This window comes from Pecten maximus, chromosome 4, assembly GCF_902652985.1.
Source record: "Pecten maximus chromosome 4, xPecMax1.1, whole genome shotgun sequence".
In the NCBI taxonomy this organism is placed as follows: Eukaryota; Metazoa; Mollusca; class Bivalvia; order Pectinida; family Pectinidae; genus Pecten; species Pecten maximus.
Genome location: NC_047018.1, coordinates 25,432,328 through 25,459,816, shown reverse-complemented (window position 1 = coordinate 25,459,816; position 27,489 = coordinate 25,432,328). Strand labels below are relative to the sequence as shown.

Genomic DNA, 27,489 nt, shown 5'->3' with positions numbered 1-27,489 from the left:
AATTTGGTCTATGCGATAACAAAAAACATTTCAATCATTGTGTTGAATTATAAAAAAAATATCCAAATATTTGTACTTATAATTCGTAATTTACTATTGATTTTTGTTTGTGCTTAATGATTAATAATGGTATGTTGTATGATTGTTTTAAAAGGTTGTCAATGGAATGGGCAATTCAACATCACCTGATCAGATGTTAGGGTTTTCAACTACCTCGCTGATGGACATCATGAAAGAATTCTCTAACGTTAGCATCGTCAGAGTGGTGTTTGGCTACGTTCTTATGGTACGTGACATTAAAACCATTTAAAATTGTTGATGAATTTCAAAATCACTTTTGAAAGGAATTGGAATTGTCAAATGTGTATTTGGAAAATTGATATTTGTTTACTAAATTTATTTTGAAACATTCTTCTAAACTCTTTAGTCATTTAGATATCGAGATCGTTGAAGGTAATATTTTAATTTCTGCTGAAGACGTCTTCATTGCATTGAAGAATCTGATCTGATCAAATTTGTTGCTTTTCCAGGTATTTTATGCCTGTGTTTCATTGCTGCGGTGGAACAATGGAGTTCAATCTCAAAGTGGTGTTGGAGTTGCCGGCGTTCTCCTTGTAGCATTGTCGGTGGCAGCAGGTCTGGGGATATGTTCTGTGTTAGGGATACCTTTCAATGCCTCTACTACACAGGTAAGCACACCTGTAGTTTTACCTTCATTACTAGTAGTGTGATCCACTAATCCTGTATATGTATTTAACCATCACTAATTATCAGATATAAGCATATTAGAAAGTTCCTACATTTTCAGTCACTGGACAGAAATTCTTATAAGGATCCAGTGTGTTGACATTCTATGATACCTGGGGAAAGGAAATGATTGTTTAAGGAAGAGTTCTATGATACCCGGACAAAAGAAAATGATTGTTTAAGGAAGAATTGTATAAATACAAATGTGAGACGGAATCCCATGCACCAGATTACCTGTTTGTATGCTTCATACATAGACATCTGACATTTTTTGTGTCAATCGAACATCTTCTGCTCTGCCATACTTCAGAGAACCATGTTGTCAGCTACATGTCTCCCTGGTGTGTACATGTCGTAAACATTCTACTGATTTGGGGGGGATTATCGTCGGGGAAGGTGGAAGTGTTTTGAGCGCTTCACACACAGCAGCCTGCAGAGGAGATAAAATTAGACAGAGTATCATCATAATAACTTTAGACCCAAATTTCTTACACAGGAACTTACAAGCCATTATAGGAATTCCGAAGGCTGCACTTTGGTGAAATATGCCACCTACACAGTTGCCTGTAACAGGGGGGAATTTTGGCACTTGTTTGTTGTGTGTAGACGCTGTAGTTATCCTGATGTGCTTGTGATTTGGGATAATTTGGTAGATAGGAAAATGAGAACATTATCGGTAGAACTTGCTAACTTCATCAGCCTCAGCCTGACTTCTCCAACATTATCATTATAATCATCATTACAGTTAATAAACTGTGAAGTAAGAGTCACATGGCGATAGTATGGGGCCAAGCATGGTGGCTTGTGTACATGGTTCACAAGCACTTCATAACAATGGCCAGCATTTTACAGGAATGTGCCATTTTGTTTCAAAGTTATTCACGACATTGTAAATCATCTTGGTATGTAATTTCTATGATACAAAAAATGGAGTAATTTAATGCAATCCAAATGATTTTCTCTTAAAAATGTATTCTTTTCATACATTTCGCATATCAACAATGTAACACTTATAATCTCAGTGTCGTTCTGTTTTTGTAATTTCATGTAATGCAGATGTTGTTGAAAATTTGATTAATGATCCATGAATTTCCCAATTAGTAATAAGATCATGCACATCTGCAAGCTTTAATGATGTTTTGCCATTTTACCATAAAACTTTTATGCATATGAATATATACATAGCCGACTTAAAAACGTCTGATAATCAACTTTAATTGCTGTGTTGATCTTTTATGTTCACATAAATAGACATATATACACATTGACACAGTTGTTTGGTTACCCCCGATTTAATTAATCCAGACGACGTAGGACTAAAGTAAACAATATGTAACATTAGCCTTGTATGTACTCAGTATATCACCTGCAAAGCAGTGCAATCTGGCTCTAGTTGTGAAAATTGTGCTAGCCATGCTTGAAGTTCTAGTCATGCAAAGGTGTACAGAGGGGCACTTGTCTGGTTCCCTACCTGGCCTAGGGTCATCAGGTGTGGGTGGGCGGGGTGATTTGGTGTGAGAGGAACTATATCAGTTTATTGATACCAGTATACTACCCTGGGATTTATGTTTAATGTCAGTAAAAGAAACATCATAGTTTTTTTTCTTGAAAAAACAATATTGCTGATGCAGCAAGGAAAATCTACTTTGAGTTGATAATTGTATTACATTTTTTACCAGTGAAAGATAAGAAATGATCAACTTAATGATAAATCTCACATCATTATTGCTGATATTGTCACTATTGAAAAATATTGATATATATTTACCGTCGGCTGGGTAACAGAGAACCACACCGAACTTTTTACACGGACGTTGGATCTCCCACCTCCCATATACTGATATTTTGTTATACTTGTAAAATATATGTTTTATTTGATGGGAAACCATCCAGTATTTTCTTGTTGATTGTCTTTGTATATTGTAAGTGGTTATAAGTCATTAGTTTTGATTTAGTTGATATTACAAATAGGTTGTCATCGAAAAGTGATTCTTAGCTTATGTTGCAGTAGAGGTGTATTAAGACTTAGCCAATGAGTTCCTCTGGTGCCAAATCTGGGACGAGAACCCATCGTCATTAATTGACAGGACTCATAAGATGTATACTTCTGTTAGGTATTTGTTCATTTCCCCAGACAAAGTGACAATACTATTAGAAGTATATAAGTAAGAAGATATCCAGTTAATCAAGAAGACTCCTTGGTTCATCTTCTGTCTGTTAATCTATTGAGTACCCTGGCCCACAAACAAACCTTTGTGTTAAGTAGTGTGTGCACTTTGTCAGGGGGCAGTGGTAATCAAAGATGATTTATACATGGCTATGCTGACTTGGATTGGGGGGGGGGGGGGGGGGGGGGGGGGATTCATGTCATCCTACAGGTGTATATAGAAGGGGGAGGGGGTACAGGTACTTGGTCACACATGTTCAGGTGTTACAGAAGTAGTAAGATAATGATCTGACATTACTAATTATAATGAGCAGACTGATTTATGCATTCTAAGGAATGTCCTAATTGATTTATCTCAGCAAGTGCTACATATACAAACAGGTACCATAGATGATATTAACCTGCATGAATATCTTTTAGATTAATACAGGTATTTTGCACCCTAGTTTTTCACCAGAAATTTTGTAAATCTTTCTTTGATGAAAAGGGGGAAGTACACTGTAACACATTCATTATTTCTATGCTTTTATTTGTTCATCAAAGATTTCTAATTTCAACTAATTAACTACAGTTTTGTTCCAGTAATAAGTATTATATCAAGGCAGTGATATATTCTGTAGATGGAGAATAACAACTGTTATTATTAACAATATTGTTATTTGTGTAGCACAGTATGTTAGCAGATTTAATTTTACTGTTACGTAAGAAAACAACAAAAAAAGAAATGTTGAAATTTATCATTTCCTCTAATTGGATGTAACGAGCAGAGACAAGTTAAGATGGGGTGATGTTTTAGGCTACCCAAGTCTGTATCCTGTTTAGAATGGTGTAAAATCAAGGTTAGGTTGTTTAGATCATTGATCCAGGGATGCCCTAACTGTGTACAGATTTATCCCACTTTGAAAGTTTAAAGTGTAGTGTGTCCTAATACCTCTCAACTTTGTGAGAGAATTACAGGCTTAAGTGAGAGCTTGGTTGATGAAGAAAATAAAGATACATCCACAATTACAAGGCCAGCCACTGGACCTCCCTTGAAACAGTCCAGTGCAGAATACGTTTGATGGTAAATGTTAGGGGGAAAACTCAGTGGTAGATGTAGAAAAGCAAGACCAGCTAGGTTTTTCATCTGTATTGTAGCAGATGTTTCAGGATTTGACCTACCGAGAAGATAAAGAGAACCATGGACAGAACTCTAGCCCCAAGATGTAGTCCAAACGTGTTTTCCACATTATCTTTGGTAAAAAAAAGGCAAAAAATACACAGATGTTTTTTACATACAGAACTCCAGCATTGGAAATATCATTTGAAGATTTGTTTTGTTTGTTGCCTTGGTGAAAGGTCACCCATTTGTAGTGATAATGGCTTGTGTAATAAGTATACATATATTTAACAGAAAAATGATTTTTTTTTTCTTTTAATTTCAGATTATTCCATTCTTGGCATTAGGACTTGGTGTTGATGATATGTTTCTGATTGCACATACATACTATGAAAATGGCAACAAAAGAACCATACCCTTTACAGTAAGTGTTTTATCATATTGTTATAATTACCACCATTGGAGAAGCTATTATTCATTTTTCTGAAAAAATATCTACCCTTTAAAATTAAACATGTTGGTAAAAGACAAACTATATATGATAATACATTTTTATTCTATGTCCCTGTACTACATTCCATGTTTATACTGTAAAGATATTTAGTAATTTTAATTGTTTGTTTCAGGACCAGACTGCAGAATGTCTAAAGAGGACTGGAGTGTCTGTGCTTTTGACTTCTGTCAATAATATGCTGGCTTTCTTCTCTGCTGCCATTATCCCAATACCTGCTCTCAGGGCATTCTCGCTACAGGTAAATATATTTCTTTTTCCAAAAATATCAAGGAAATAATTGTGTTACAATTTTGAGAGATAATCCAATTTGTGAAGAAAATTAACAGTCTGATGGGATTTTCTTAAGAAATTTGGAGTAAAAGAGGCTGAAAATAAGACAATTTCTACTGTCGAAACTCATTACATTTGGAATCCACTGTTAATATGCAAAATAATGCCATCAATCTGTGGTATAATTGGATGAAAAGTGCCTAAGTGCTTTTAGGTAGCTCCACAGGTGGGCTAATTTGATATGATAAGGTTTGACCACTTTGCCTGTCAGACTTATTGAGTGGCCTTTAGGTACAATTACCTGTGGAATCCCTGTCATACAGGGAGTCATTGTTCTAGTGTGGCAAGTGATTGGTTTAGCAAGAAATAACATCACATAACGCTAACAAAAAATGGTGACCCTGTATAAAAAATTCAGCTAAGTTATGAGTAGCATTGTATATATATTGCCACACACAGAGCTGATATGGTTTATGAGGTACGATTCTGGTAGGCAGATCAACAGAGCCGTGGCATAAACCTGCATGATGTATCTGTACACAACCAGGTCAGGGCATGGAGTAGTATTTGGATGGGGGACATGTAGGGGATCAAATTCTCAAGGTTACCTTAAACAATATCAGTGATTAGAATTTCTGTACAGGAACAGAAACAAGTTGGGGGTAGATATTTTGCAGTAAATTTAGGAGAAAAGTTTAAGCATCGACCGTCTGCAGCAGTGAATATTTTCCTCTCCAGTTCTTACATTGATGCCCGGCGCATGTACGCACGCACGTACACATGCACATGCATTAGACGTACATCACAGACAGTTTTCTGTGTAGAAGGGAAATGAATGGTAATGGCTTAGGATGTGAAATGTGTAGTATTTAGTATAATGGGTCATTGGTTCCATTAACACACCGTAGACTGAAGAGAAAGAGGGAATCCTCCCCCACATGCATTGGGAGGGGGTTAAGTACATTGTACAAAGCCTTTCCCTCCCACACTCCCACACGTTCAGTGTTAGCTATATACTTGTGTGGTACCAATGACAGGAACATAGTACGATTCCTTCAGGTCTGGGTATACTGGCAGGAGCAGATAAAGAAACACATTACTATCATTCTCCCTTATTTCCAGTACAATGCATTTTGGGAGATCACTTACATTGGCTTTGTCTATTGCCAAAATTACTTTGTATAGAAACGAAGTATTGCGCAAAACCTATACGTATACCTCGGTAAGAGGAGTAGCAGTAAAACAATGCAAGTATGCCATGTAAATCCAGCAGAAACTGTGAGATTGAATATCACATTTGTCAGAATGTTAAAAGTAAAAGCTAGAATTTCTTTTTAAAAGGGTTAAATATTTCGGTAGAAATGGTAATAAATGGTATAAATGTCTGTAAAACAGTATGATAATACATCACTAAGACTCCAGGTGGTTTATATTAAAAAAAGACATCTAATTAATGCGGCATGGACAATATAAATACCATATACATTTGTGTGTTTATATATATATATATCATGTGATTGTATTTGTATTCTCTGTGTCTTGATAAAGCGGTGGATTGCCTCGAAATTTGACATTTTTCATGTCCACACTTTTAGAATTACTTCTTTGCCCCATATATATATTGGGGCAAGGGAAGTAGGGATTTCTATAGGTATATTTGCCCATGTCCCATGTTCAGACCTAGTCACTCTAATTAAACTTACAGTTTTCATGTCTGATTAGTATGTACCTGAATTTAAAGGCATACAGATAGTTAATGTGAGATGATTTATTCTTACCAACATCAAGCTTGGGGGATTGAAGAAGGGGGACAGCTGTTGAAGTAACATGTGATTGGACGGGGAATTTAATTTGAATTTCATCAGAACAGAGTAACGGTGTTAACACAGACCATATGGCTACATGTAAAACTTGATGACAGTCACTTCACTAGACCACCGGCACATCAAAATTGACTGGAATTCATTCCTTTTTTAACGGTATTCAGTGATTGAATGATTGGTGTTTCTTATGAATATTAAAGTTTCCAGATAATACCTGTCAGGGAAAGGCCACCCTGCTTTTGTGATTTTGCCAATGGTGACTATTTTGTTCATATGTATATTATCTTGCCATTGCATATATAAAATCCGCCAACCTTGCCAAGCTTATTCACACAATGTTTGAAGTGAGGTGAGGGAAGTGGTGATACACAAGACAACAATCACTATTATTTTGTATATAAACCCAGTGATAAAATCTCTAAATTATGGTGAACACTTTGCAAGTAATATACGAATGTACAGGGCAAGTATAGTGAATAAAAAGAATCAAAGCGGCGAGGATAATAAATCGATGTGTATCACTGACTGTGGTCTACCTCGGAAGGCGAACATGTAAACATTTTATTGCTTTTAAATTGTTTTCTGCCTCCATGTTACACTGTATTTATGATATATCTGATGTTGAATTCTCCTAGCTGTTTTTATCTGCCGTTCATCCTTATGAAGAAATTTCTGAGACATTTTACATTAGTGATATTCTCTGTCCCATATCAAACAAAAAACAATCGAATTAATTAGCTGATAATGTAGAGACAAAATATAAAAATATATTTTTGAATTTTAGTATTGACTTAATTTTGTCGTTTACTGAAGTGTCCAGCGAGGTAGATGTTTGGGTCTGATGGTAATCCAATGTGTGTGAAATATCGGATACAGGATGGCCATCACAATATATGTGCTATGTTTTGTTTGATTTTACAATAGCTTCACTACTATATATCAGATACAGGATGACCATCACAATACTGATGTTTTTTATTTAATAGGCTGGTATTTTGATCCTCTTCAACCTGGGTTCAGTATTGTTGGTGTATCCAGCCATCTGCAGCTGGGACCTAAAGAGGAAGGAAGACAAACGGGTGGACATCTTCTGTTGTATCCAGAGGTCAGTAATAACCCATGTATAGTAGTTAGTATGTCAGGGGTTCAGAGTTCAATAAATGTTTGGGAGTCAAGGTCAGTTTTGTGTATAAGATAGATCATATCTGGGACTCAGAGGTCAAATGTTGGGAAGTCAAGTTCAGTATTGTGTATAAGAGAGGAAATATCAGAGGCTAGTAGTATTTAGAGGAAAAGTCATAAAGGGTCAGTACTGCAAAAACGATAGGTCATGTGCTTTATGAGGTCATGTTGTATTGTGCAGAGAGCAGGTTATATTATAGGGTCAGAGGTCAATACTAGAAATGTACGGCAAGAGGAATATAAGAGTCAGTTCCTGTACATAGATCAACAGTAGATATTAAATTGTATTGTCTTTTTCAACAGTTATGCTGAGAACAACAACAATACAGTGATTGATCTGGCTCCTAGTCGTAACGAGTTTGAGATGCGTGATCAGAGCCCTCCTCCCTGCTACAGTGCCCCGCCCCCTAGTTACAGTCCCAGTCCACCACCTAGTTACAATGCTGTGGTCAATGCAGGGCCGGATGGGGACCATGTCGTCACTTCCCTTGCCCCAGAGGGCTTGTTTGTGGCGAGACCATCCCCTCTTCCTACATGTGAGTAATAATTTTGAATTTGAAATATACTTGTATTGCAGATCATATATTTTTTAAGCTCATAATTAACTAATATATGAATTATGTAATTGTACCAAGTCTTCAAGAAATTGATTTAAAAAAAAAAAAAATAAAATCAGGCCAATACAGTTTTTTATTTGTGATCATCATGAGATCAGATTTGTTAAGGATGGGTGACTCCATTTCCTCTATCAAATAACAAACATCAAAATATATTTTAAACCACTCCGTGAAATGTTTTATTTGGATCTCTCATCTCCTTACATACTTGTGTGACTTTCAGTGTAATATCCCTATGAAAACTTTATAGTCTAGATCAAAAGTATGGATGTTCTACCTGAAAACTTTAACGACTCTCCAAGGTGATGTAAACTGAGTTTTGTGAGCATAGCGACCTCTCCATAGGGCTACTGAACACTTTTATGTAGAAATCAACAAAACAGTGAAAAAAAGATTATCTTACTCCATAACCCTACAGCATGGCTGAGGGATCGGATTTCAATTTGATTTGATTTACAAAGTATTATTTTCATGCATATGTAAAGAGAATGGAGACTCTTCACCTGACAATCAACTTCCAAGTAACCTATACCCCTTAGTAATCTAGTAAAAAAGGAAAATCAAGAAACTGCTATTTCATTCCAGAGTATCCCATGTACTTAACATTCAAATGTCAAAAGAAATGAATCATTTACGTTGCCGTATTACAATCTGTTGTTTGGGAAAACATAGGCCAAGTGAATCTTAACATCAAGTGTGATATATCAAATTGTTTTACGAAAAAGGTATAAAGTCACAACCTAGAAATTCCTGTTCCCATTCATTTTTCACTCATTCCTAATACGGTTTATATTACGTTTTGTCAGTGTGCCCTTCCACAACTTCTTCACGCCAGTGTTTGACCCCTGATGACCGGGTTAGCTGTAGAGAGCGCTTCGCCCAGGCTCAGAGGGAATGTCTCAGCTTGAGCCTTACTAGCTTCGCTACACGACGGGTTGGACCCTTTTTGAAGAAACCTCCAGTCAAGGTTGGTAAAAACTATGCCCTCATATGCTGAAATATCAATAAAGCTGTAAGAGAACTTGACTTTGGTCACTTGTGCCATTTGTTTCGTATAAGTATGGTACTCCAAAGCAGTTTAACCGTAATATGATAAAGGTGTGGGCCATGAAACAAATAGGAACATTTGCAAGAAATTCACAAATGCACCAATTTAAATAACGTATGGAGCAAATTTTTTTTAACTGTTTAGTTTTATGATTGGAATGTTGAGAGTATTATATTTCCTTACAGGTTTTCACAGTGTTGTCATTTGTTATCGTGTTGATGGTCAGTATCTATGGCATTACCAAAGTAAAGGATGGCCTTGACCTTACCGACATTGTTCCCAAGGGCACTAACGAATACAAGTTTCTAGACGCACAGTCGGATTACTTCGGCTTCTATAATATATACCTAGTCACAAAGGTAAGTTGTTCCAAATACGAGTATTTTCACATTGTTTTTTATTTTGCAATTAGATACTTCCTGTATTGAAAATCAAAGGATGCTTAAAATAATTCATTTTAAGTTTACAGACACCAATCCATGTTTGAAAAGGACAACTTTGGAATAGAAATAAGATAAACCATAAACAAATAAAGATAATGTTGCATGATCAAATTTGTCTGCAAAAATTATATTCCATTTTGTCTTTCTGTATCTTAGGGAGATTTCGATTACCCTAACAACCAGCCCTTACTATTGGAATACCACAAGTCATTTCAAAGTGTAGGCAAAATTATCAAGCGTGAAGATGGCTCCTTGCCCAACTTTTGGCTGATCATGTTCCGCCAGTGGCTGGAAGGTGAGTGAAGCAGCCTGGTCTGGATCCTGATATTGTATAACTTCTATGACTTACATGTTAAAAATATGTACAATTGTTGTCCTGTAATGTGATATGCCTGTTAGTAATTGGCCTTGCCTTGAGAAGCCATAAGGGTCTTCCTCAATTAGAGTCCACCACTACTTCCTAAAGCTTGTACTCTACCATATATGTTCTATAAAGCAGAGATGGAAATAGATGTTATGACCTTGGTATCACCTTCAAAAACTGCCAGCATGAAGTGATAGCTTTATTAACAGTTCCTATAAACAAATACTTGTTTTTAATTCTATGATGGACAGATAAAAACATATATTAAATTTTTTTTCATAATATTGTTTAACATTGTCATAATTCATTCAATTTACAGAATTGCAGTCAGTCTTTGATCGTGAGTATTCGGAGGGACGGTTGTACCGGGACGGGTGGTATAGAAACGCTTCAGACAGTGGAATACTGGCATATAAGCTGTTAATCCAGACTGGAGATGTGGACACCCCTTACGACAAGAATCTGGTGAGCATGATCATGTCATTCCCATCAAAACAGATCTGAGATTTTGCTGTTGATCTTAGTCCTAATTTAGTTTTTGAGAGCTTTTTCAAAATTTTGTGTTTGTTTTATATTAAATTATATTGTGTCTCTTATTAAAGTCTTGTTACTTTGTAAGAAACAAATGAATAAACAAGCTGTATTCATTGCTGTTACAGTTCCCTAACAACCGTATGGTAGAAAATGGCATTATTGCCCCCAAAGCATTCTACAGCTACCTCACAGCTTGGACATCTAACGACCCCATGGCATATACTGCATCCATGGCTGACTTCCACCCCCCAACCAAGGACGAGCCTCACGACTCCTACGACTACGAACTCAAAAGTAAGACCTGAATTAGGCCTATTCGGAATTGTTGATGAAGGATTTTCATAATCCAGAATGTTAAAATTAAAATTGAAAACAGTTGTTTCGATTGATAATGACAAATTTAATTGAGAAGTTTCATTCTTGTTTTATTTTAATGATGATGTTTTACATTTCAGTATCCAAAGCACAACCTTTGATTTATGCCCAGATTCCATTTTATCTCACCAACCTGTCCGACACGGAGGACATTCTGCATACAATCAAGGTAATTAAGGGGAAGCTGATTGGTGCACTTGAGCAGGTGCTTGCCCATTATATCCAGGTGCCTGTTCCTTCTCAACTCGTTACCCCAGAAACTAGACAGAACAGTACTTACATCAGCATCCCAATGCTTCGTAGTCAAATGTTGACCTTTGTAATGGTGTACATTCTGTTTCACAATTGTGGTGGCAAACACTTCTAAAAGTACTAAGCTTTTATAATCCTGTTTTACTGGTAGATGTGATGTAATTGTTACGAACATTACTTCTGTATGAGGAGGGTTAAAACAAAATGTACATGTGTGTTATGGATGTTGGCTGTGTTAGAGTTGTATGACTGTAGAGACAGCTGTGAAATCTAAAGTCAGGGTACAGGCCTAGTTTATACTCCGGGGCATTACAAACCAGGTCTGTATCACATGTTGGGGCACCTGTATGTGTGTGTGTGGTTCAGGGATGGGGGCCTGGCCAGGCATCTGTGTACCTGGTAACCAGCCTCTATCTCCCACTTCACAGAACCTGCACAGATAAATTGTAGATACCTTAGTGATAGTGATAAACACCACCAATAAACATTAACTTTTCACTCTCCTTAGCCACAGCTTACTTAGAATTTACTCAAAAAGCTTCGTTTTTTTAAGGTGTGTGTTCCTTTCCTGTCCTATTTTAAGACTCATCAACTGTTAAAATTTTGATGTTTTTCCCCATATTCTTGTCCCAAGATCTGCATTAGAAATGATGACCGCAGTTTTTATTTGATTTTTTTGTTAATATCATAAATAAAAGAAAATTATCCTATGTTAATGTGATGTTTGTATTCTGAAATGAATAATTTGTATGTTGCAGATGATACGCGCAATCTGTGACTCGTTCGCCGAGCGAGGTTTACCAAACTATCCAAGTGGTGTACCATTCACATTCTGGGAGCAGTACATCAACCTTCGCTTCTATTTGATGCTGTCAATCCTGTGTATCTTAGTTGTCACCTTTATTGTGATCACCATTGTCCTTATGAATCCCTGGCTGGCCAGCATTGTGGTGAGTATTGGGGACAAACAACCCATAGCTAGCTTTGGTTAGAGGCTTTGTCGTTATCGTAAAAATGTGACAAAAAATTGGTCTTATCCATAACTTGTAATTTTGACAACAGTTTCCTGAATTTTCTGATGATTTATATTATGTAAACTTACTGATGTTCATGGCCATCAAATCTATCATTTTCAACAAATACAAGACAAGATTTATTGTTTCCAACTTTAAAAATCTATATCAAATTAATTTCTATGGATTCAAACCTCCTGTAAACACTACTATGTAAATAAGACTTGAACATAAGTGGGTTTACAATAAAAGAAAGTAAAAACTCAAATGTTGATAATGATTTAAGATCTGGGGAAGAAGATTTGTGTTTATGTGTGAAGAGACACATGACATTATCAGTTGTCAAACATTCTGTATCACATTTATCCCACGTGTCGCACCAGCCAAGTATGTGTTTGAATATGGAAGATAAAAACCAGAACTGTCATATTTACCATAAATACAGCGAGAGTCATCAGTCTTCCATTCCGTCAACATAGACACAATTTGGTTCATATGTATGTCTGCACGTGTCGGAAAATACTTACTCCTTGGTAATGGTGGAGACCAGAGCCTATTTACACTGGCATCATACAACACAGATAAAATAGCCATGAAATCAGCTGAGTGATGAAATTCTCCGTCAATGCATTTTTGCCTGATTTAATTGAAAGAGGTAAAAAGCTAGCATCATCAACCTAGGATAGCTTGTGTACAAATTGTCATAAAATGTGATTGTGACCATCAGTGCAGTGCTATATTGCCGTCAACATCATGGGGAAAAAACAGATTTACATTTTTTGCCGCAAATTTTTTATAGAAACCATGTGCGACTAACTCTCATCATCACCGAGACTCTCTTCACAGGCCACTGTACAAACTAGGGGTATAGTTTTGGTGTGCTACATTTTAGAGTTGTTAAAATACTGTCATAAACTTCTTGCTGTTTCTGAAAAGATGTATCCAGATTTTCATTGGTGTTGGTATAGAGCTGGCTATTTTTAGTGAGTGTAGAGGCTACAATTTCCACAAGTTTATTATAGGCACGGTACAGTACTGCGTCTAATGTGGGTTCGGTTTTTATTTGATTGCAGTTGAAGAGTTATCAACTTGCCTTGGAAACAAGAATTTTATAACTTAACAACAGTGATATAAGTGTTCAAGAAAGCTTATTTGGCAGAGTTTAAGCTCTTTAATATAGTAAATGCTGGAACTCATTTAAAAGTTGTGTTGAGGGCTGGGTAGTTATGTTTTTTATCATAGAAAGTGATTATTCAAGAAATATACAATTAAAAGAAAAGATGTATAGGAAATGTTTATAATGAATTCACATAATAAGCCAATATTTAGAGTCTGTTTTTGTCAATAATATACTCTTTGAAACCTAAATTTGTTTAACATCAATAATTTTGGATTTTCATCAATAAATAATTTTGGATTTTAATGAAATGTATGATTTATTCTTGCAGGTTGTTGTTCTGACCATGATAGTGGTTGAGCTCTTCGGGATGATGGGACTGACTGGCATTAAACTAAGTGCTGTACCTGCGGTCATCCTTATCGTCAGTGTTGGCATCGGCGTGGAATTTACAGTACATGTGGCAGTGGTCAGTATCATCAGCTCATAACCATAACTTACAGAAAAATTAAATATGTTATCTTGATTTTAACACCCTATTTTCTGAGAATTTTTGTGAAGATAGTTTTTTGAATTCTGAAAAATATTTCTAGGTTCTCCTATTGGAATATACAATAAGTACGGTATTTTTTGTTTGTTGTAGGGTTTCCTTACTGCCATTGGATCACGAAACAGACGTACAGTCATTTCCCTACAGCATACCTTTGCTCCAGTTGTCCATGGTGCCATTTCAACGCTTTTGGGAATCGTCATGCTCTTAAGTGCAGAGTTTGAATTCATTGTCAAGTGAGTACAGATTTATTTTGTTAATGATAAGGTGTATGCTGAAACTGTAGGCTGATACACGGTCCGATTCTGCTTTTCTAACCAAAAGTATATCTTTGTGGATAGTAAGCATGAAGAATATGTAGCGATTTACCAATTTGATTTGAAAATTTTCAAAAATGATATGCTGCGTCAGTCTTATATAGCTTTATATAGTTATATAGTTTTCATCTGTTTATCGGAGGAATTATACTCAAACCATTTCTAAACTCTTCTTAAGATTATTATGTGTGTATTTTGAGTATGGTCCAATGCTATTTTTGTAGTTAATCACTCTTTCATATTAAAATTTCTTTTCCTTAAGGAAGCAAGCTCTCAAATTTTTACTATTTCAATACCAAGAATGTTGTCATTATAAAACTGCCTACAAGAATTTTTTGTACAATTTTGTCTCATCATTATGGTTTTTGTTATTCTGAAGAGGCATAAGTAAGTTAGATGAGGGCATAGAAAAGGAATTTATTTTGAAATTTACTGTTGTACTTCAAATCCAAAAAGTGAAGAGATTTGTGAAGTAGGTAAGGCCTGCAACTAAGGATTAGGCATAGCAGTATGACTTCCTATACCTTTTTATGTGTTATAACCCAACAATTTTTTTGTCTATTATATTTTACGATTTTTTTTCTTCTATGACATCGGTTATATTTTTTAACGATATGAAGAATAAAGTGTTTAACTTATGGAGGGACAGAGAAGTTGTAGTCAATCTCATTATGAAACGCTGATACACATGGCCTATAAACCGCGGCCTCACTGAATGTAAGAAAACTTCTAGCGGGGGATTCAATGTGATGGCAGGGAGGATGGTGTTTCCAAAAAAATGGGGTACATTTGGGGGTCACATTTGTTTTTTGTCTCCTTCCTCACCACTACTACAGAAGTGTTTGTGTAACTGATGTTGATTTACTCTGATAGTTACTGACAATATGAATTTTTTAGGACCCGCCTTAGCTCCAGATATCAGCACAGGAATTTTAAAGTATTCATGACCTACATGGATAAGAAACCCTTTGAATGCAGATTTATCTTATGTTTTAGATTTCTCTCGATTTTCAAAACACATAAAATACAATTAATTTTTCTATTTTTTTCAAAAGTTTCCTTGATGTTAAAACAGTAGAATGGAAAAACAGTGTTTTGGCCAAAGTTTCAAGCTAATGGTAACAATAATACCCATCAGGTGCATGCACAGGAATGTTGAAGTTTTCTTTTATGTAGAATTATGCCAAAAAACAATTTCTTACCATTTCAATACTTAGTTTAAGTAATGAGATGTTAGAAATATCAAGTCATTGATAGAGGTTTAAACTGCTGAAACTCTGACTAATGAGGTAAAGAAATACAGTATTGGAGTGCAGGTATTCAGCTACTGTCAGGGAATGACTATTTAAACAAGAGATATATGCCAAGCCTTTTTTGTGTGTGTGTGTTTCAAGAAACTATAAGCAAATAGCAGATGAAGTTTTCTTTGGGCCATTCAAGTTATAGTTGACAATGTTTCTGTGATCAGCCAACACTATTGTTACCCTCATCTCCCAAGTTCCTGGTAAATTGAGACCTGGTTCAAACGGAGTTTTGTGGTTTTGTATAATTTCCTGTAGTTCTTTATATAAATAAGCCAGCTTTATGAGCTAGTTTCTTGTAAGGTTTGTGCTAGAAGCATTGGTGATTAATGAAATCTATTTGAATGGGATTGTAGAAAAAGTCTATTTATCTACCCCAACCAATAGCTTGTGAGGGGGTAGATTTTCGTGGCCTTTCTATTGAAAAGCTTTAACCTGTGTGAATGGCCTGGTTAACTTCTGTACATCGTTTAATCATACATGTATTTCTTTGCCGTCGGTCAAATGTTGCAAATATCAAATCATATATCAAACCTGTATATATTTCTATACATGATAATTACCTGAACTGATCAAATGTTTTTTAGCGTGAAATCAGAAAAAAAACTGATTAAGTATTTCTCTCTGTAAGCTTATCTGACTTTCAAGTCTGAGCGTACAATGGAAGCCGACACTCGCTTGGCTGTGTAATGTGGGGTGCTGTCCTTCAGGGCTTTTTTCACTCCGATGAATCAGTGGGCTAATTTCATAAAAGCCATACCACTACATATAGGGTTGGAGAGCGTAGAGAGAAGGACCACCCAGCTAGCGGGTATGAAATTTCTATACTGTTGCCCATGCTTCAGTGGGGAAGGCAAGGGGTTATAGTAGTTCTCTGTACAACAAGTGGAAAGAGAGGGAAAAAATAACCTTTTATCCTAGAATGTTATTCATTAATTTGGTAGGAGTGAGTTACTAAAATTCGTCTAGCTGTACATTATCATTTCATATATATGCCAGGGGTGTATCCTGGACATTTAGAATAGTACCAGACCTTCATTTTAAAAATATACATACCGGTATTAAAAGGTGTTCATTTAAAAACCAAGATAATATAAAAAATTTATATCTTTTTAAGTTAGTTTTAGATAATGTACTGTATTTCTTTAAATGAATTTAATCTTACTAGCCATGTTTTGAAATACTGTTTTAATTAAAATGTTCATCATGTTAATTTTTTATAATTAGAAACCCATTTCTTTGTGATTGTTCATGAAAGATATGTTCAAAAGAAATTTAAGATCTATCTTTGATATATATGAAAAGATTTTTGGTGTATATTGAAATGGCTAGACCGGTGTAGCTACTTCACTGTAGATAATGAGCTACAGTAGAGGACTAAATCTGTATACAGCAAAAACAAGTAATTGTGGATTTCTGTATAGGATATGTAATACCTATGTAATCACCATTAAACTGGTCGGGTTACACAGGTAATACAATGAGATGTCTTGTCTAGCATAAAGAAAATTTCTGATGTAAATCAAGGTAGTATCCTCATGCTATTTAGGTCAGGCCACCAAAAACATATTGCAATTTAAAATGTCTTCTCACAAAGGAATGATGAATTTTTTATTTAATTTTTCACCTAATTGTGAAAATGTATATCACATACTTTGTTTGATAAGCTTTTTACTATAAAAGTAAATTTTCAATCTGACTTGTGAAATTCTTCCAGGATAACTTCGAGTTTTATATGTACATTGATCGGTGTTGAGACCACCATGGTGAAATTTGCATATTTAGAATAGACAGTACAAACCTGACAAGGGTCTGTCGTGAACTTCCTTTGTGTTAGCCGAATTAGTGTATAAGGCAGCAGGACTGACTGATGATAAGGTTATGCCTAGATCGGGGACCACCCACAGTGTCTTACCTTCTCTATCACACTTTGTGATTAAGAGGAAATGAAATAAACACAATGCTATACTGCTGTATATTTGTCCAAGAGCTCTATATAATACTCTTAAAACCAAAATTTAATGTGGTTTACAGATATTGTGATTTTAGCCCTATTTGCTTTATTGGTGTTTTGTCTGATAACATGCTTTATGAACAATACTCGTAAGTGAAATACCAATTTATCGTTGAGCTACAGCATAATGACTAAATTAAATTTGACCTTGTGCTCCGACAAACATTATTTTCTTCTTGCATGTAACATCAAGACTTTAGAATGAAGTCTGAGAAATTATCTGTGGGACCATGATGCACTTTTGTTTCTTATTTTTTTTTCGTTTCTTGTAAATGTTTCCAGATGTTAGACACTATCCGGGATTGTATATGTTCCTACATGCATTTTACATGATTGAAAGATTCATTCTTTATATTTGAAGAACAAATTGGGTGGTAGTTATATAACATCATCAAAGAACTAATGTTGAAGTCTGTTTTATTTTTAGGTTATGATAATATCCTGCATGTGATATATAAATGAATTGATCTTGCTAAGGTGTAGCATAAGCAGTACGTAGTACACTTAATCACTGTTCTATAAATTGGTCCTGTTTAGGAATAGTACACATCGCTGTAGCCAGTTAAAACTCCCTGAAAATCTTAGGAAAGCCTTCCAGGGAAGCAAATCTAGAATTGATTTGGGAGAAATAAAAAAAAAAAAAATAAATTGAACATATGGCAAGGAAATTTGAATATTAAGCTGTATGTGAAGGTAAAAATTAGCACATTAATTCCTAGAGTGTTAGTGTCACTCTACAAGCAAACAACGATTTTTTGTTTGGGGAAAAATGTAAGATTAATTTGAGATGAATGAGTGTTGTCATTGCTTGGAGTCAAGACTATACACTTTGTAGCACTTATGCAGAACAATTAATTCAGCCTACCTGAACCCATTAATAAGGTAGTCCATGTTTATTGTGATGTCTGGGAACCTATTAGTGTGAAGGGAGGACCTTCCACACAACAGGTCTAAGGCACTACATCACAATCTCTTTTTTTTGTGTCCAACATTTATATGCTTGACATGAACACAGTTTTTGCTTAGTCTTCCAGTAAAGATAAACTTGTTATTTTATTACTTTGGACTGGCCTGAATATTTTCTATTGTTCATGAATTAAAAAAGCAAAAGCAAATGAAGAACAAAAAAACTAACAGAGGTCATAATAAAAATTGGTGCTACTTTGTTGTAGAGGTGTAGAATGTACTAAAGCGGACATGATAGGTGATGGAGGAGTCAGAAAGGGAAATCCGTTTATCTAGTAAAACAGGCATTAAATGATGGAAGGGACAGGGTAGTGGAGGGCATTGGTTGTCTTCTGGAATGTAATAAATCAGGCCTTAGGTAATGGAGGGGTAACGAAGGGCAATGGTTGTCTTCATTCTAATAAAGGCCTTAGGTGATGGAGGGGTAAGGAAGGGCAATGGTTGTCTTCATTCTAATAAAGGCCTGAGGTGATGGAGGGGTAAGGAAGGGCAGTGGTTGTCTTCATTCTAATAAAGGCCTTAGGTGATGGAGGGGTAAGGAAGCAGGCCTTAGGTGATGGAGGGGTAAGGAAGGGCAATGGTTGTCTTCATTCTAATAAAGGCCTGAGGTGATGGAGGGGTAAGGAAGGGCAGTGGTTGTCTTCATTCTAATAAAGGCCTTAGGTGATGGAGGGGTAAGGAAGCAGGCCTTAGGTGATGGAGGGGTAACGAAGGGCAATGGTTGTCTTCATTCATCACCCTTCAGCACCCCAGTCATTAGAGGAAACCAAATGCATCTCAATGTGATGAAAGCAAATCTATTTGCCTTCTTCAACAGTTGAAGATCCAAAACCAGGTGTAACATTTCAGGAAAGAAATAATTTGCTTATGCCACTTACCAGTGGTAATGGAATTAAAGACTGATTAATCTATAAACGAAATATTTGGAAACAAATCTCATTGTGAAGGATCTTAGATAGCTCATAACTATATTTTCCAAACAGTTAAGATGATACAAACTGTCACAATTGTAAACATATTGTATCAGAGTGAGGTAGATAATGAATCCATGAAAATTTTAAAGCCCATTTTCTGTGAAGAAATCCTAGCATGGCTTGCAGCTAGAAAGAATTCTGAAGTAAGTGTAGTCTGTTGCTGTTGATTATGGTGAACAATAGAGGGACTGCAGTGTTCAGGTGTGGTCCAAGGCTCTGGTATGCGGGCAGTATCAGCGAGGCCTGCCAAGGAGATGTTGGCCATGGATAAAGTCACTGATTAGAGATAAACATCCTACAATACTGCAAAACCTATCTTTCGTCTTGTTTGCAGTAATATGACTTCATATAAACAATTTCCTGGTGGTCTATGGTTTGTTTGAAGTGCATTGCACAGCATACACATAGCTATTTGTGGTGGTAGTCCTACATATGCTCCGGTAAGATTCAATTTTGATCCAGCTGATACAAAGTGTATTTATGCCCAGTAACAATAGATTTCTTGTTTGAACATAGCATATAGAATATCAGATAAAATACCACAAATGATAAAATGAAATTTTTCACTGTAAAAACCATCTGTAAGATATGTAATATTTGCTTTTTAAAGTCTTTTTTCCCCCTCATAACTGATTTACTGTTATGGATAACCTGTACAGGAAATTTCAATTTACAGTTTAATTCAGGGTTTTATTAAATTCTTTTTCAATAGCTATTGACTACATGTGAAAGCAATTGCAAAATAAATTCATGTAATTATAGTTATATGCTATACACATTCCATAATAAACAAATTTATAAATCAATTTATTTACTTGAATTTTTGTTTTGATATTTTTTCAAAACAAATTTTAATGGAGTTATGGTTTTGAAATGTTGGGTGACAGAAATGAGTTTAAGACATGTATATCTTAAGATCGTTGAATACCAGGATGGCACAGGCAAGAAGAGTTTTGAAAAGAACAAATTCTGCAGAGGTTAAAAAAAATTTTGGAAGGAAATGTGCTCTTGTTAGAGAATAAATAGAATCTGAAAAAAACAGATAGAGGAAAAGCTGTAATCAGCTCCTTCTAAATATTTATGCTACAGTAAGGCAGGAAGGTTTGGTTTCTGTAGGATCTGTAGCTGGTGGAACGGCTGCAATTTAAGTGAGGGGCTGACACAGTTCATCTGGTTAGTGGAAGCAGGAGAGTTAATACCAACTGTGTGTGGCCGTATACTCTTGTAAAATCTGATTTGGTGGCTCCATCTCATTTATTTGATGTATGTGTTTATATACAACGGTGGATGTCATGTTTACAGCAAGTCCTGATTTACTCTGCATTGTACCTTTGATCCACACTGTCTAACATAGAATGCTTTTAAAAAGTTACATAATTAAAATTTGTGTAATATGGTTAGATATAATCTTACTTGACAGTTGGTGAAAATATAACAGGCCCCTGGTGCATAATCTTCCCATTTGATTTAATATTTCACATCTTCTCAGGATTACATTGTTTGGTGAATAGTAAAATTATAGAATATGAAATTCCTCCTGGGTGGTCCATACTATAAATTAGAGAGAGCAAGCTTGCATCAGTTGTACTGTGTATTATATGAATGGTATTATGCTTGAGCACACACTATCCCAGAAAAACATCACTAGACACTGGGCGATAACACACTCACCATATCAGAAGTTCAAATGTACTTTTTAAATGCCATGTAAAAGGAGTGAGCAAGTTTGAGCAAGTAAAAAACTTGATTTAAAAAAAAAAAAAAGATTTCATGTCAGAATAAAACCTGGATACATTTCTTACATGTTGTACCATTAGGCTTAGTTTGGTCTATGGATTACTCTGGTCTTCACAATGTTCAAAAAAGATTTTAAGAGAAATTACCTGATGGAAAATATGCTTTAAAAATCAAATTACTTACCATCAAACCCACAGGAGGAAGTGGCTGCCCTCTGACCTCAACCTGACACAACCACATGTAGAGGTCAGGAGGTCAAACCAGGTCACAGGGTTAAATATGTCATAATTTACTGATCTGATTATTTTTTTCTCAGACTTCTTACATATCATTTTACCAACTTCAAGTCAATTTAAAGTGTACAAGTTTTGATTTCCTTTCTTTATTTCATTCACTAGAAAATGTTTGATATAGACAATTGAAATTGTAAAAGAAAGTGTTTTTTTTAATGATATTGTATATCAAAATGGTAGGATGGAATGATTGTGATGTTTTTGGAAGGAAATGAAGAGAAGGGCAAGGTGCCAATCTATCAAGATATTTATAGACAAGCTCAGGATGCCTTCTACTAAAGCAGCCCAGCATTTCCTCCATCTAAACCATGTTACTGGTCAAATCAACATTGGTCTGTGTGGTCCCAAGGAGGTAGGGCTCCGTGGGTGTAGATAAAGTCAGAGGAGTCTTGAAAATAAATAAAATCAGTTTTGTTTATGGTGGGCTTTGGGTATGGTCTGTATATCTGTCAGGTTTTGTTGCTTTAGGGCCTTCCACCTACCCCTCATGTTTGCTTGTTTGGGATGTGTGCTTCTCAGGTACTCTGCATGTGTTCTCAGGTTAATCTTCTTTATAAAAAAATTTAATCTTGAGAAATCTTTGGCAGACTACATGTCTGTATGCTAAGGTTGCTGTAATGCTGAATTAAAGATGTTTATATATGTACTTATAAATAATAAAGTAAAAGAAAAGACTAAGGATATTAATAAAAAATAAAACTAAATATTTGTTTGATTTATATGTTTCAGATATTTCTTCAATGTACTGGCCGCATTGGTTGTGATTGGTCTTCTCAACGGCTTGGTGTTATTGCCTGTGCTTCTGTCCCTCTTGGGACCGAAAGGAGAGGTGAGGCCCAAGGGAGAGCACCCAGATAGACTAGAAACACCATCACCAGAACCGTCACCAAAACCAAAGAAAAAAGTACCAGTGCGCACAAGGAGTAGTCGGAGGTTATATCCCAGAGTGGCATCTGACAACTCCTTGACGACAATCACAGAGGAACCATCACAATACTCCTCTCATGAAATCATAGTGGAGCCAGAGGTTGTCGTGGAAACCACCCAGGTTCCTATGGTTGTCAACTATGACAGTAGCAACAACAGTAGTAGAAATGTAAGTAATTCATACTTAGATATCCAGGTCAGCCATAATTGCTGTGCTGTTTGGTTTTAATTAATATGTGCTCTTTTGGTAAAAAAGTCTCATAGTTAAATTCATGCAGTGTCGCATATAAAAAATCACTCCAAAATATAAATTCTTTGTTTCAATTTCTAAGAACAATAAAGGTAGTGGTTGCTTATTTTTTGCATACACTTAGAACGTATAGTGATTGGTTTGTCTAATATTCCTCTTATATTTCAGAGTACACCACCAGGTTCTACTGCCTCCACACCACTAGCATCCCACATCACACGGGTAAAGGCTACAGCCACTGTCAAGGTGGAGGTCCATACGCCCATTATGCCTGGTAAGTATGCTATGTAAGGGAAACAACTCCTGCATGTAAACCGTCTACAACAGTCATTCTCTGAAAATTATGCAAAAAACTTGAATATGAATTTGTTTTTTTTCTCTCTCTCATATTTTGATGTTTGTTTCTGTTTTCAGGAGGCACAGTGGAAATGTCAGTGTCAAATCAAAACCGCAAAAGCAAAAGGCGGAAATTGAAAGAATTAGAAAATTCAGATTCAGATTCCAGTAGTAAATCCTAGCAGGTATGAAAACATTGTTATTCATGTTTAATAAATTCAAATTCACTGCATTTTGTAAGATTCATTCTTTGTCCCAGATAGTTTGATTTTACTTCAAAAGTGTTGGATTTATATGAAATATTATAAGTTAAATATATCACATTCTTTTCATTGTTTTAATATGTGTTTTTCTTCTTGATTGCAGAAGATGTAATTCTGTTTGGACGATTGGAAGGTGCTAAGGTCCTGCGTTATATATATAGACAGATACCAGGCATCATGTGAGGACTTTGTTGTCCTTTCTTCAATGCTGTGCCACATTTCTCAGTATTCTCTCAAATATGGTTGTGTGTTTTCCATTACTTGGAAGACTGTACCAGTAATTGCTAAACTGTGATGTTCGAGGTTACCTGGGGAGTGGATGTGTCGTCAGGAGTCCTATAACCATGTCCCGGCACATCCATCCTCCAGGAGAATCGCTGAGTGACTGGACACTCGTATTTCTGTTCATACTTATAATAATTAATATAAAGGCAGCTGAACTTCAATGCTAGAGGACAGCTGTGTATGCTAATGGCCAGTGTTATCCTTCAGATCAATGCTAAATAAATCTCAGGTGTGTGAAACAAAACTTCGTTAGCAGGTGTGCAGCATGCAAGCTCAACTCTTCAACCTACTGTTGTTACGTGTTCAAAAAACGACACTGGGAATAACTATGCAAGTTGTGTTGATAAAAAGAAAACATTTACGACTTGGATTCACGTAGTTAATCTTCAAACTTGTCAACGGTGATGGAGCGTGTGGTGTCAAGCACAGACCTAACCCTAAGAGTGGACTGCATGTGTATTACACGGGTTTCAAGCTTAACAAGCTTGTGATTGCTTTTTCAAGGAAGGATGAAATGTAGAGAATATATTGTAACTTCCATGTTACAAAATTAAAAAGAGACATGCTCCTTCTATTGTGATGTGTGGAGTAAGACTTGAAAGCTCTTCATTCAGATATGAGATGACAGATGCTGTCACTGTACTGGTCATCTGGTACGTCTTGTTTCTGCTTACTACGGGTACTGTATAATAAATATTATTATATGTTGATTGTCCTAAAGCAAATGTCATTTAATATTATAAATCCTGTTAATGTCAGGGGACTTACTCATTAAAAATAAACTATGAAATACGCCAGATTGTTGGAAGATTAACCATGAAAAAGACAACCAATTCATTTTTTTCCAGTCAATTTTTTTCATTAATATTTTTCTTAATTTTTTTGGACTTCTACAAAAAAAAAAAAGTTTTTTTTTAACATCATATTTCTTTAGTTTTCTGTCATAGTTAAAAAAAAATTACTTGCATACTTTTATAAGAAATGAACAAGCAATTACAATAATGTTTTCAAGACTTTTCAGTTCAATCTTTGATCAATCTGGCTTTAGATGTAAAATGTTGACACCAATATTTTTTATTAAATAATTGATGTATTTTATTTATTTATGAAATAAAAAACAAATGTTATCATTCAGCAGAGAAGCATAGCACTTACTCCTATAATCTTAAAAGTATTAATAAATGGTGCTGTGCTTCTGTGCAGAATTTTGCTCACAATAAAAGTTGTAAAAATAATTTTGTTACCATGTAAGATATTCTGTATGTAGGAGTTACTAAGTTTATTATCAGAGGCGAGATGTTTGTATATGTACAAACCTATGTATTAAGATGTAAAAATTATTTGTATAGTGCTGTTATCATAATAATTTGAATAGGGATGCCAACAAGAAGATACAAAGTATTATACACTGGGGTGTGGGCGGCACAGATTTGGGGTTAATCTTAATCAGCGATATGTTTGTCACAGACGATTTTAATTATAAGTTATCAAGGGCATTGATGACATTGTCAGATGGAAAGTTACTGATAGTGGGCATTATTGTATTTACAAATATATGAAGTTTATTTTTATCCTAGAAACCTGTTCTTATATTAAAAAGCATAAAACAGAGGGAAGGGGTTTGTAAATGGTCAGGACACTACTAAAACATGAGACTGAGTACTCAAACAGAATTTCAACATTAGATTTTCAAATTGTTATATGGTCTTGGGGTGGGAAAGAAAGTTTGGGGGAGAGAGAAAGAAGGAAAGAAAGTTGGGAGAGTGAGAGATTAGGAATGGGTGAGAGTGGTGTGTAGGGGATGAACTTTGGGGTGGACAATATACACCTCCCAGGTCTGTGCTGAACCAATACTCAATGTTGTAAGTCTTTTGTATAGCATTCCTTAGTACAAGTTCATCTTAATGGATGCTTTGGACAGAATTTATTTTATTATTATTTTTTTTAATTTCCATCAACGATTTGTGTACTCTAAGCCTAGTTCCATTACTATTGTTATGTAAAAACCTACCCTATTTATTTCAGTGTTGCAATGTATTGACTCCAGCTGTCCAAGCATTCATTAAGATAACCATTGTACACATATTGTAACATTCTTTTTAATTATTGAATGATTTTAAACCAAAGATGTTTTCATTATAGTATTGTTTGTAGAACCTCAGGCATGTATAAAGACCCTTGTGTCTTAAGTCATTTGCGTTGTTAGTCCCCACCTTGATTTTAAAGAAGAAAGTTTTTTTCATAGTGCTCACATATCTTCTGCTCAGATTAAGATATTTTCAAAAAATTAAAATAACAAATGATGTAGAATGGCAAAATCTATCTATATCTCCTTTAAAATTCTAAGAAACTTTGGAAAAGAATGAGTGGCTTTAATTAAGTGTAGTTCTTGTTCCAGTTTTATTTCCTCTTTTTGTTCTGTAAAATTTATAAAGAAAAAAAAAAGATTTTTTTCTAAATATCAGGGTAGAAACTGTTAGAAATCCTTCTGTGGCATGGGTTCATGGTTAGTATGAAACCCTGGAGCCAGTTTTGATTAACTACAAACTTCAGTTTCTCAGTGTTTTTGTTGTCCAGCATTTCATTATTATGTACAAAACTTCAATAAAAAACACATTTTTTTTATAACTTTCATAATTATATACAATTTTGGTCATGTGTATGCAGTTAAAAAAAACTTTATCATCAAAATCCGTATTTACCTTACATGTTGAGAATTATTTTCTGATATTGAAATCAACAAAATTCCTGATATTAAATTCTTTATTTAAACATACCATAATATGTTTTTTGAGTACTGTAAGTTAAGGCCAGTCTTGAGTGATTGAAGAAATGGCAGGTTAGCGATGACAAGTAGCTGTGATAGTACCACAGTGAACCCTACACTGCCTTTGCTGTCAAAACTTTTTGTCAGTTTTTTGTCTTGTTATATTTACATTGATTCTTTAACATGTGCCCTTCATTGAGCCCCAGCCTGCCATGCCATACTATGGCAGAATGTCCCTGCTTTACCAAATAATACACACTTCAGTGACTTTCATTACCTCAGTATATAGGGCACACCATGTGGCAGGCCTGGGGCCCAAGACGGGGTGATTTGCCTGTGATAGGCCTTTGAAAGGTGTATAATACTCAACTAAGATGTAAATGGTAGATAAATATTGCCCTTCTTACTGTGTTCAGGCCCCACAGAGAGGGGGTAATGTATGTGTAAACTACCACATACACAAATAATGAATAAAATGAAAGAAATGAACTTACGCTGGCCTCTGTGTTTTGTATGTTATTATGTTTTTAGATCTTCTGGAGCCGCATGGTCTTTTATTAGAATTGCTAATATGAAATAAGTTGGCCTTTATTGGAGGGTCACTTATAATCAGTTAGTTCTTTCCTATATGTATCTCCTGCCTGAAGTCCTTGTTGCATCTTACCTGTGTAGAGAGAGCTATAACAGGACTTTTATCAGAATGTGAAATATCTGACCAATGTACATACATGTATTGAGTTACATCAGGTCTCGCCTGCGTTGAGAATATTGTCACCATGTCTCTAGAATACCTGATTAAGAAACATTGACGCACACAACTGTTATAGAATAGTCAAACTAAAGTGTCCTTCTACTTTCACATCTAAGATAGGATCTGCTTGAATGACGGGCGTTATAATTAAAGACGATATTGCAGCAAGGTACAGTTCGTCAAGACGTGAACC

General features: G+C 35.4%; 1 protein-coding gene across 1 annotated transcript in view; it reads left to right on the top strand.

Annotated features, from left to right (window-relative positions):
* Window positions 1-27,038, top strand: part of LOC117325604 (protein patched homolog 1-like) — a 52,837-nt gene extending 25,799 nt beyond the window's left edge. Inside the window, exons 10-28 of the mRNA XM_033881948.1 lie at window positions 155-286; window positions 531-689; window positions 4,339-4,437; window positions 4,640-4,765; window positions 7,607-7,725; window positions 8,106-8,338; window positions 9,226-9,386; window positions 9,653-9,826; window positions 10,067-10,205; window positions 10,594-10,739; window positions 10,934-11,102; window positions 11,264-11,352; window positions 12,194-12,385; window positions 13,897-14,034; window positions 14,209-14,351; window positions 22,447-22,813; window positions 23,063-23,168; window positions 23,309-23,415; window positions 23,597-27,038. Of these exons, the coding sequence (XP_033737839.1) occupies window positions 155-286; window positions 531-689; window positions 4,339-4,437; window positions 4,640-4,765; window positions 7,607-7,725; window positions 8,106-8,338; window positions 9,226-9,386; window positions 9,653-9,826; window positions 10,067-10,205; window positions 10,594-10,739; window positions 10,934-11,102; window positions 11,264-11,352; window positions 12,194-12,385; window positions 13,897-14,034; window positions 14,209-14,351; window positions 22,447-22,813; window positions 23,063-23,168; window positions 23,309-23,412 (2,796 nt within the window). The 3' untranslated portion in view covers window positions 23,413-23,415; window positions 23,597-27,038. The remainder of the gene's footprint in view (window positions 1-154; window positions 287-530; window positions 690-4,338; window positions 4,438-4,639; window positions 4,766-7,606; window positions 7,726-8,105; window positions 8,339-9,225; window positions 9,387-9,652; window positions 9,827-10,066; window positions 10,206-10,593; window positions 10,740-10,933; window positions 11,103-11,263; window positions 11,353-12,193; window positions 12,386-13,896; window positions 14,035-14,208; window positions 14,352-22,446; window positions 22,814-23,062; window positions 23,169-23,308; window positions 23,416-23,596) is intronic.
* The last annotated feature ends 451 nt before the right edge of the window (window positions 27,039-27,489 follow it).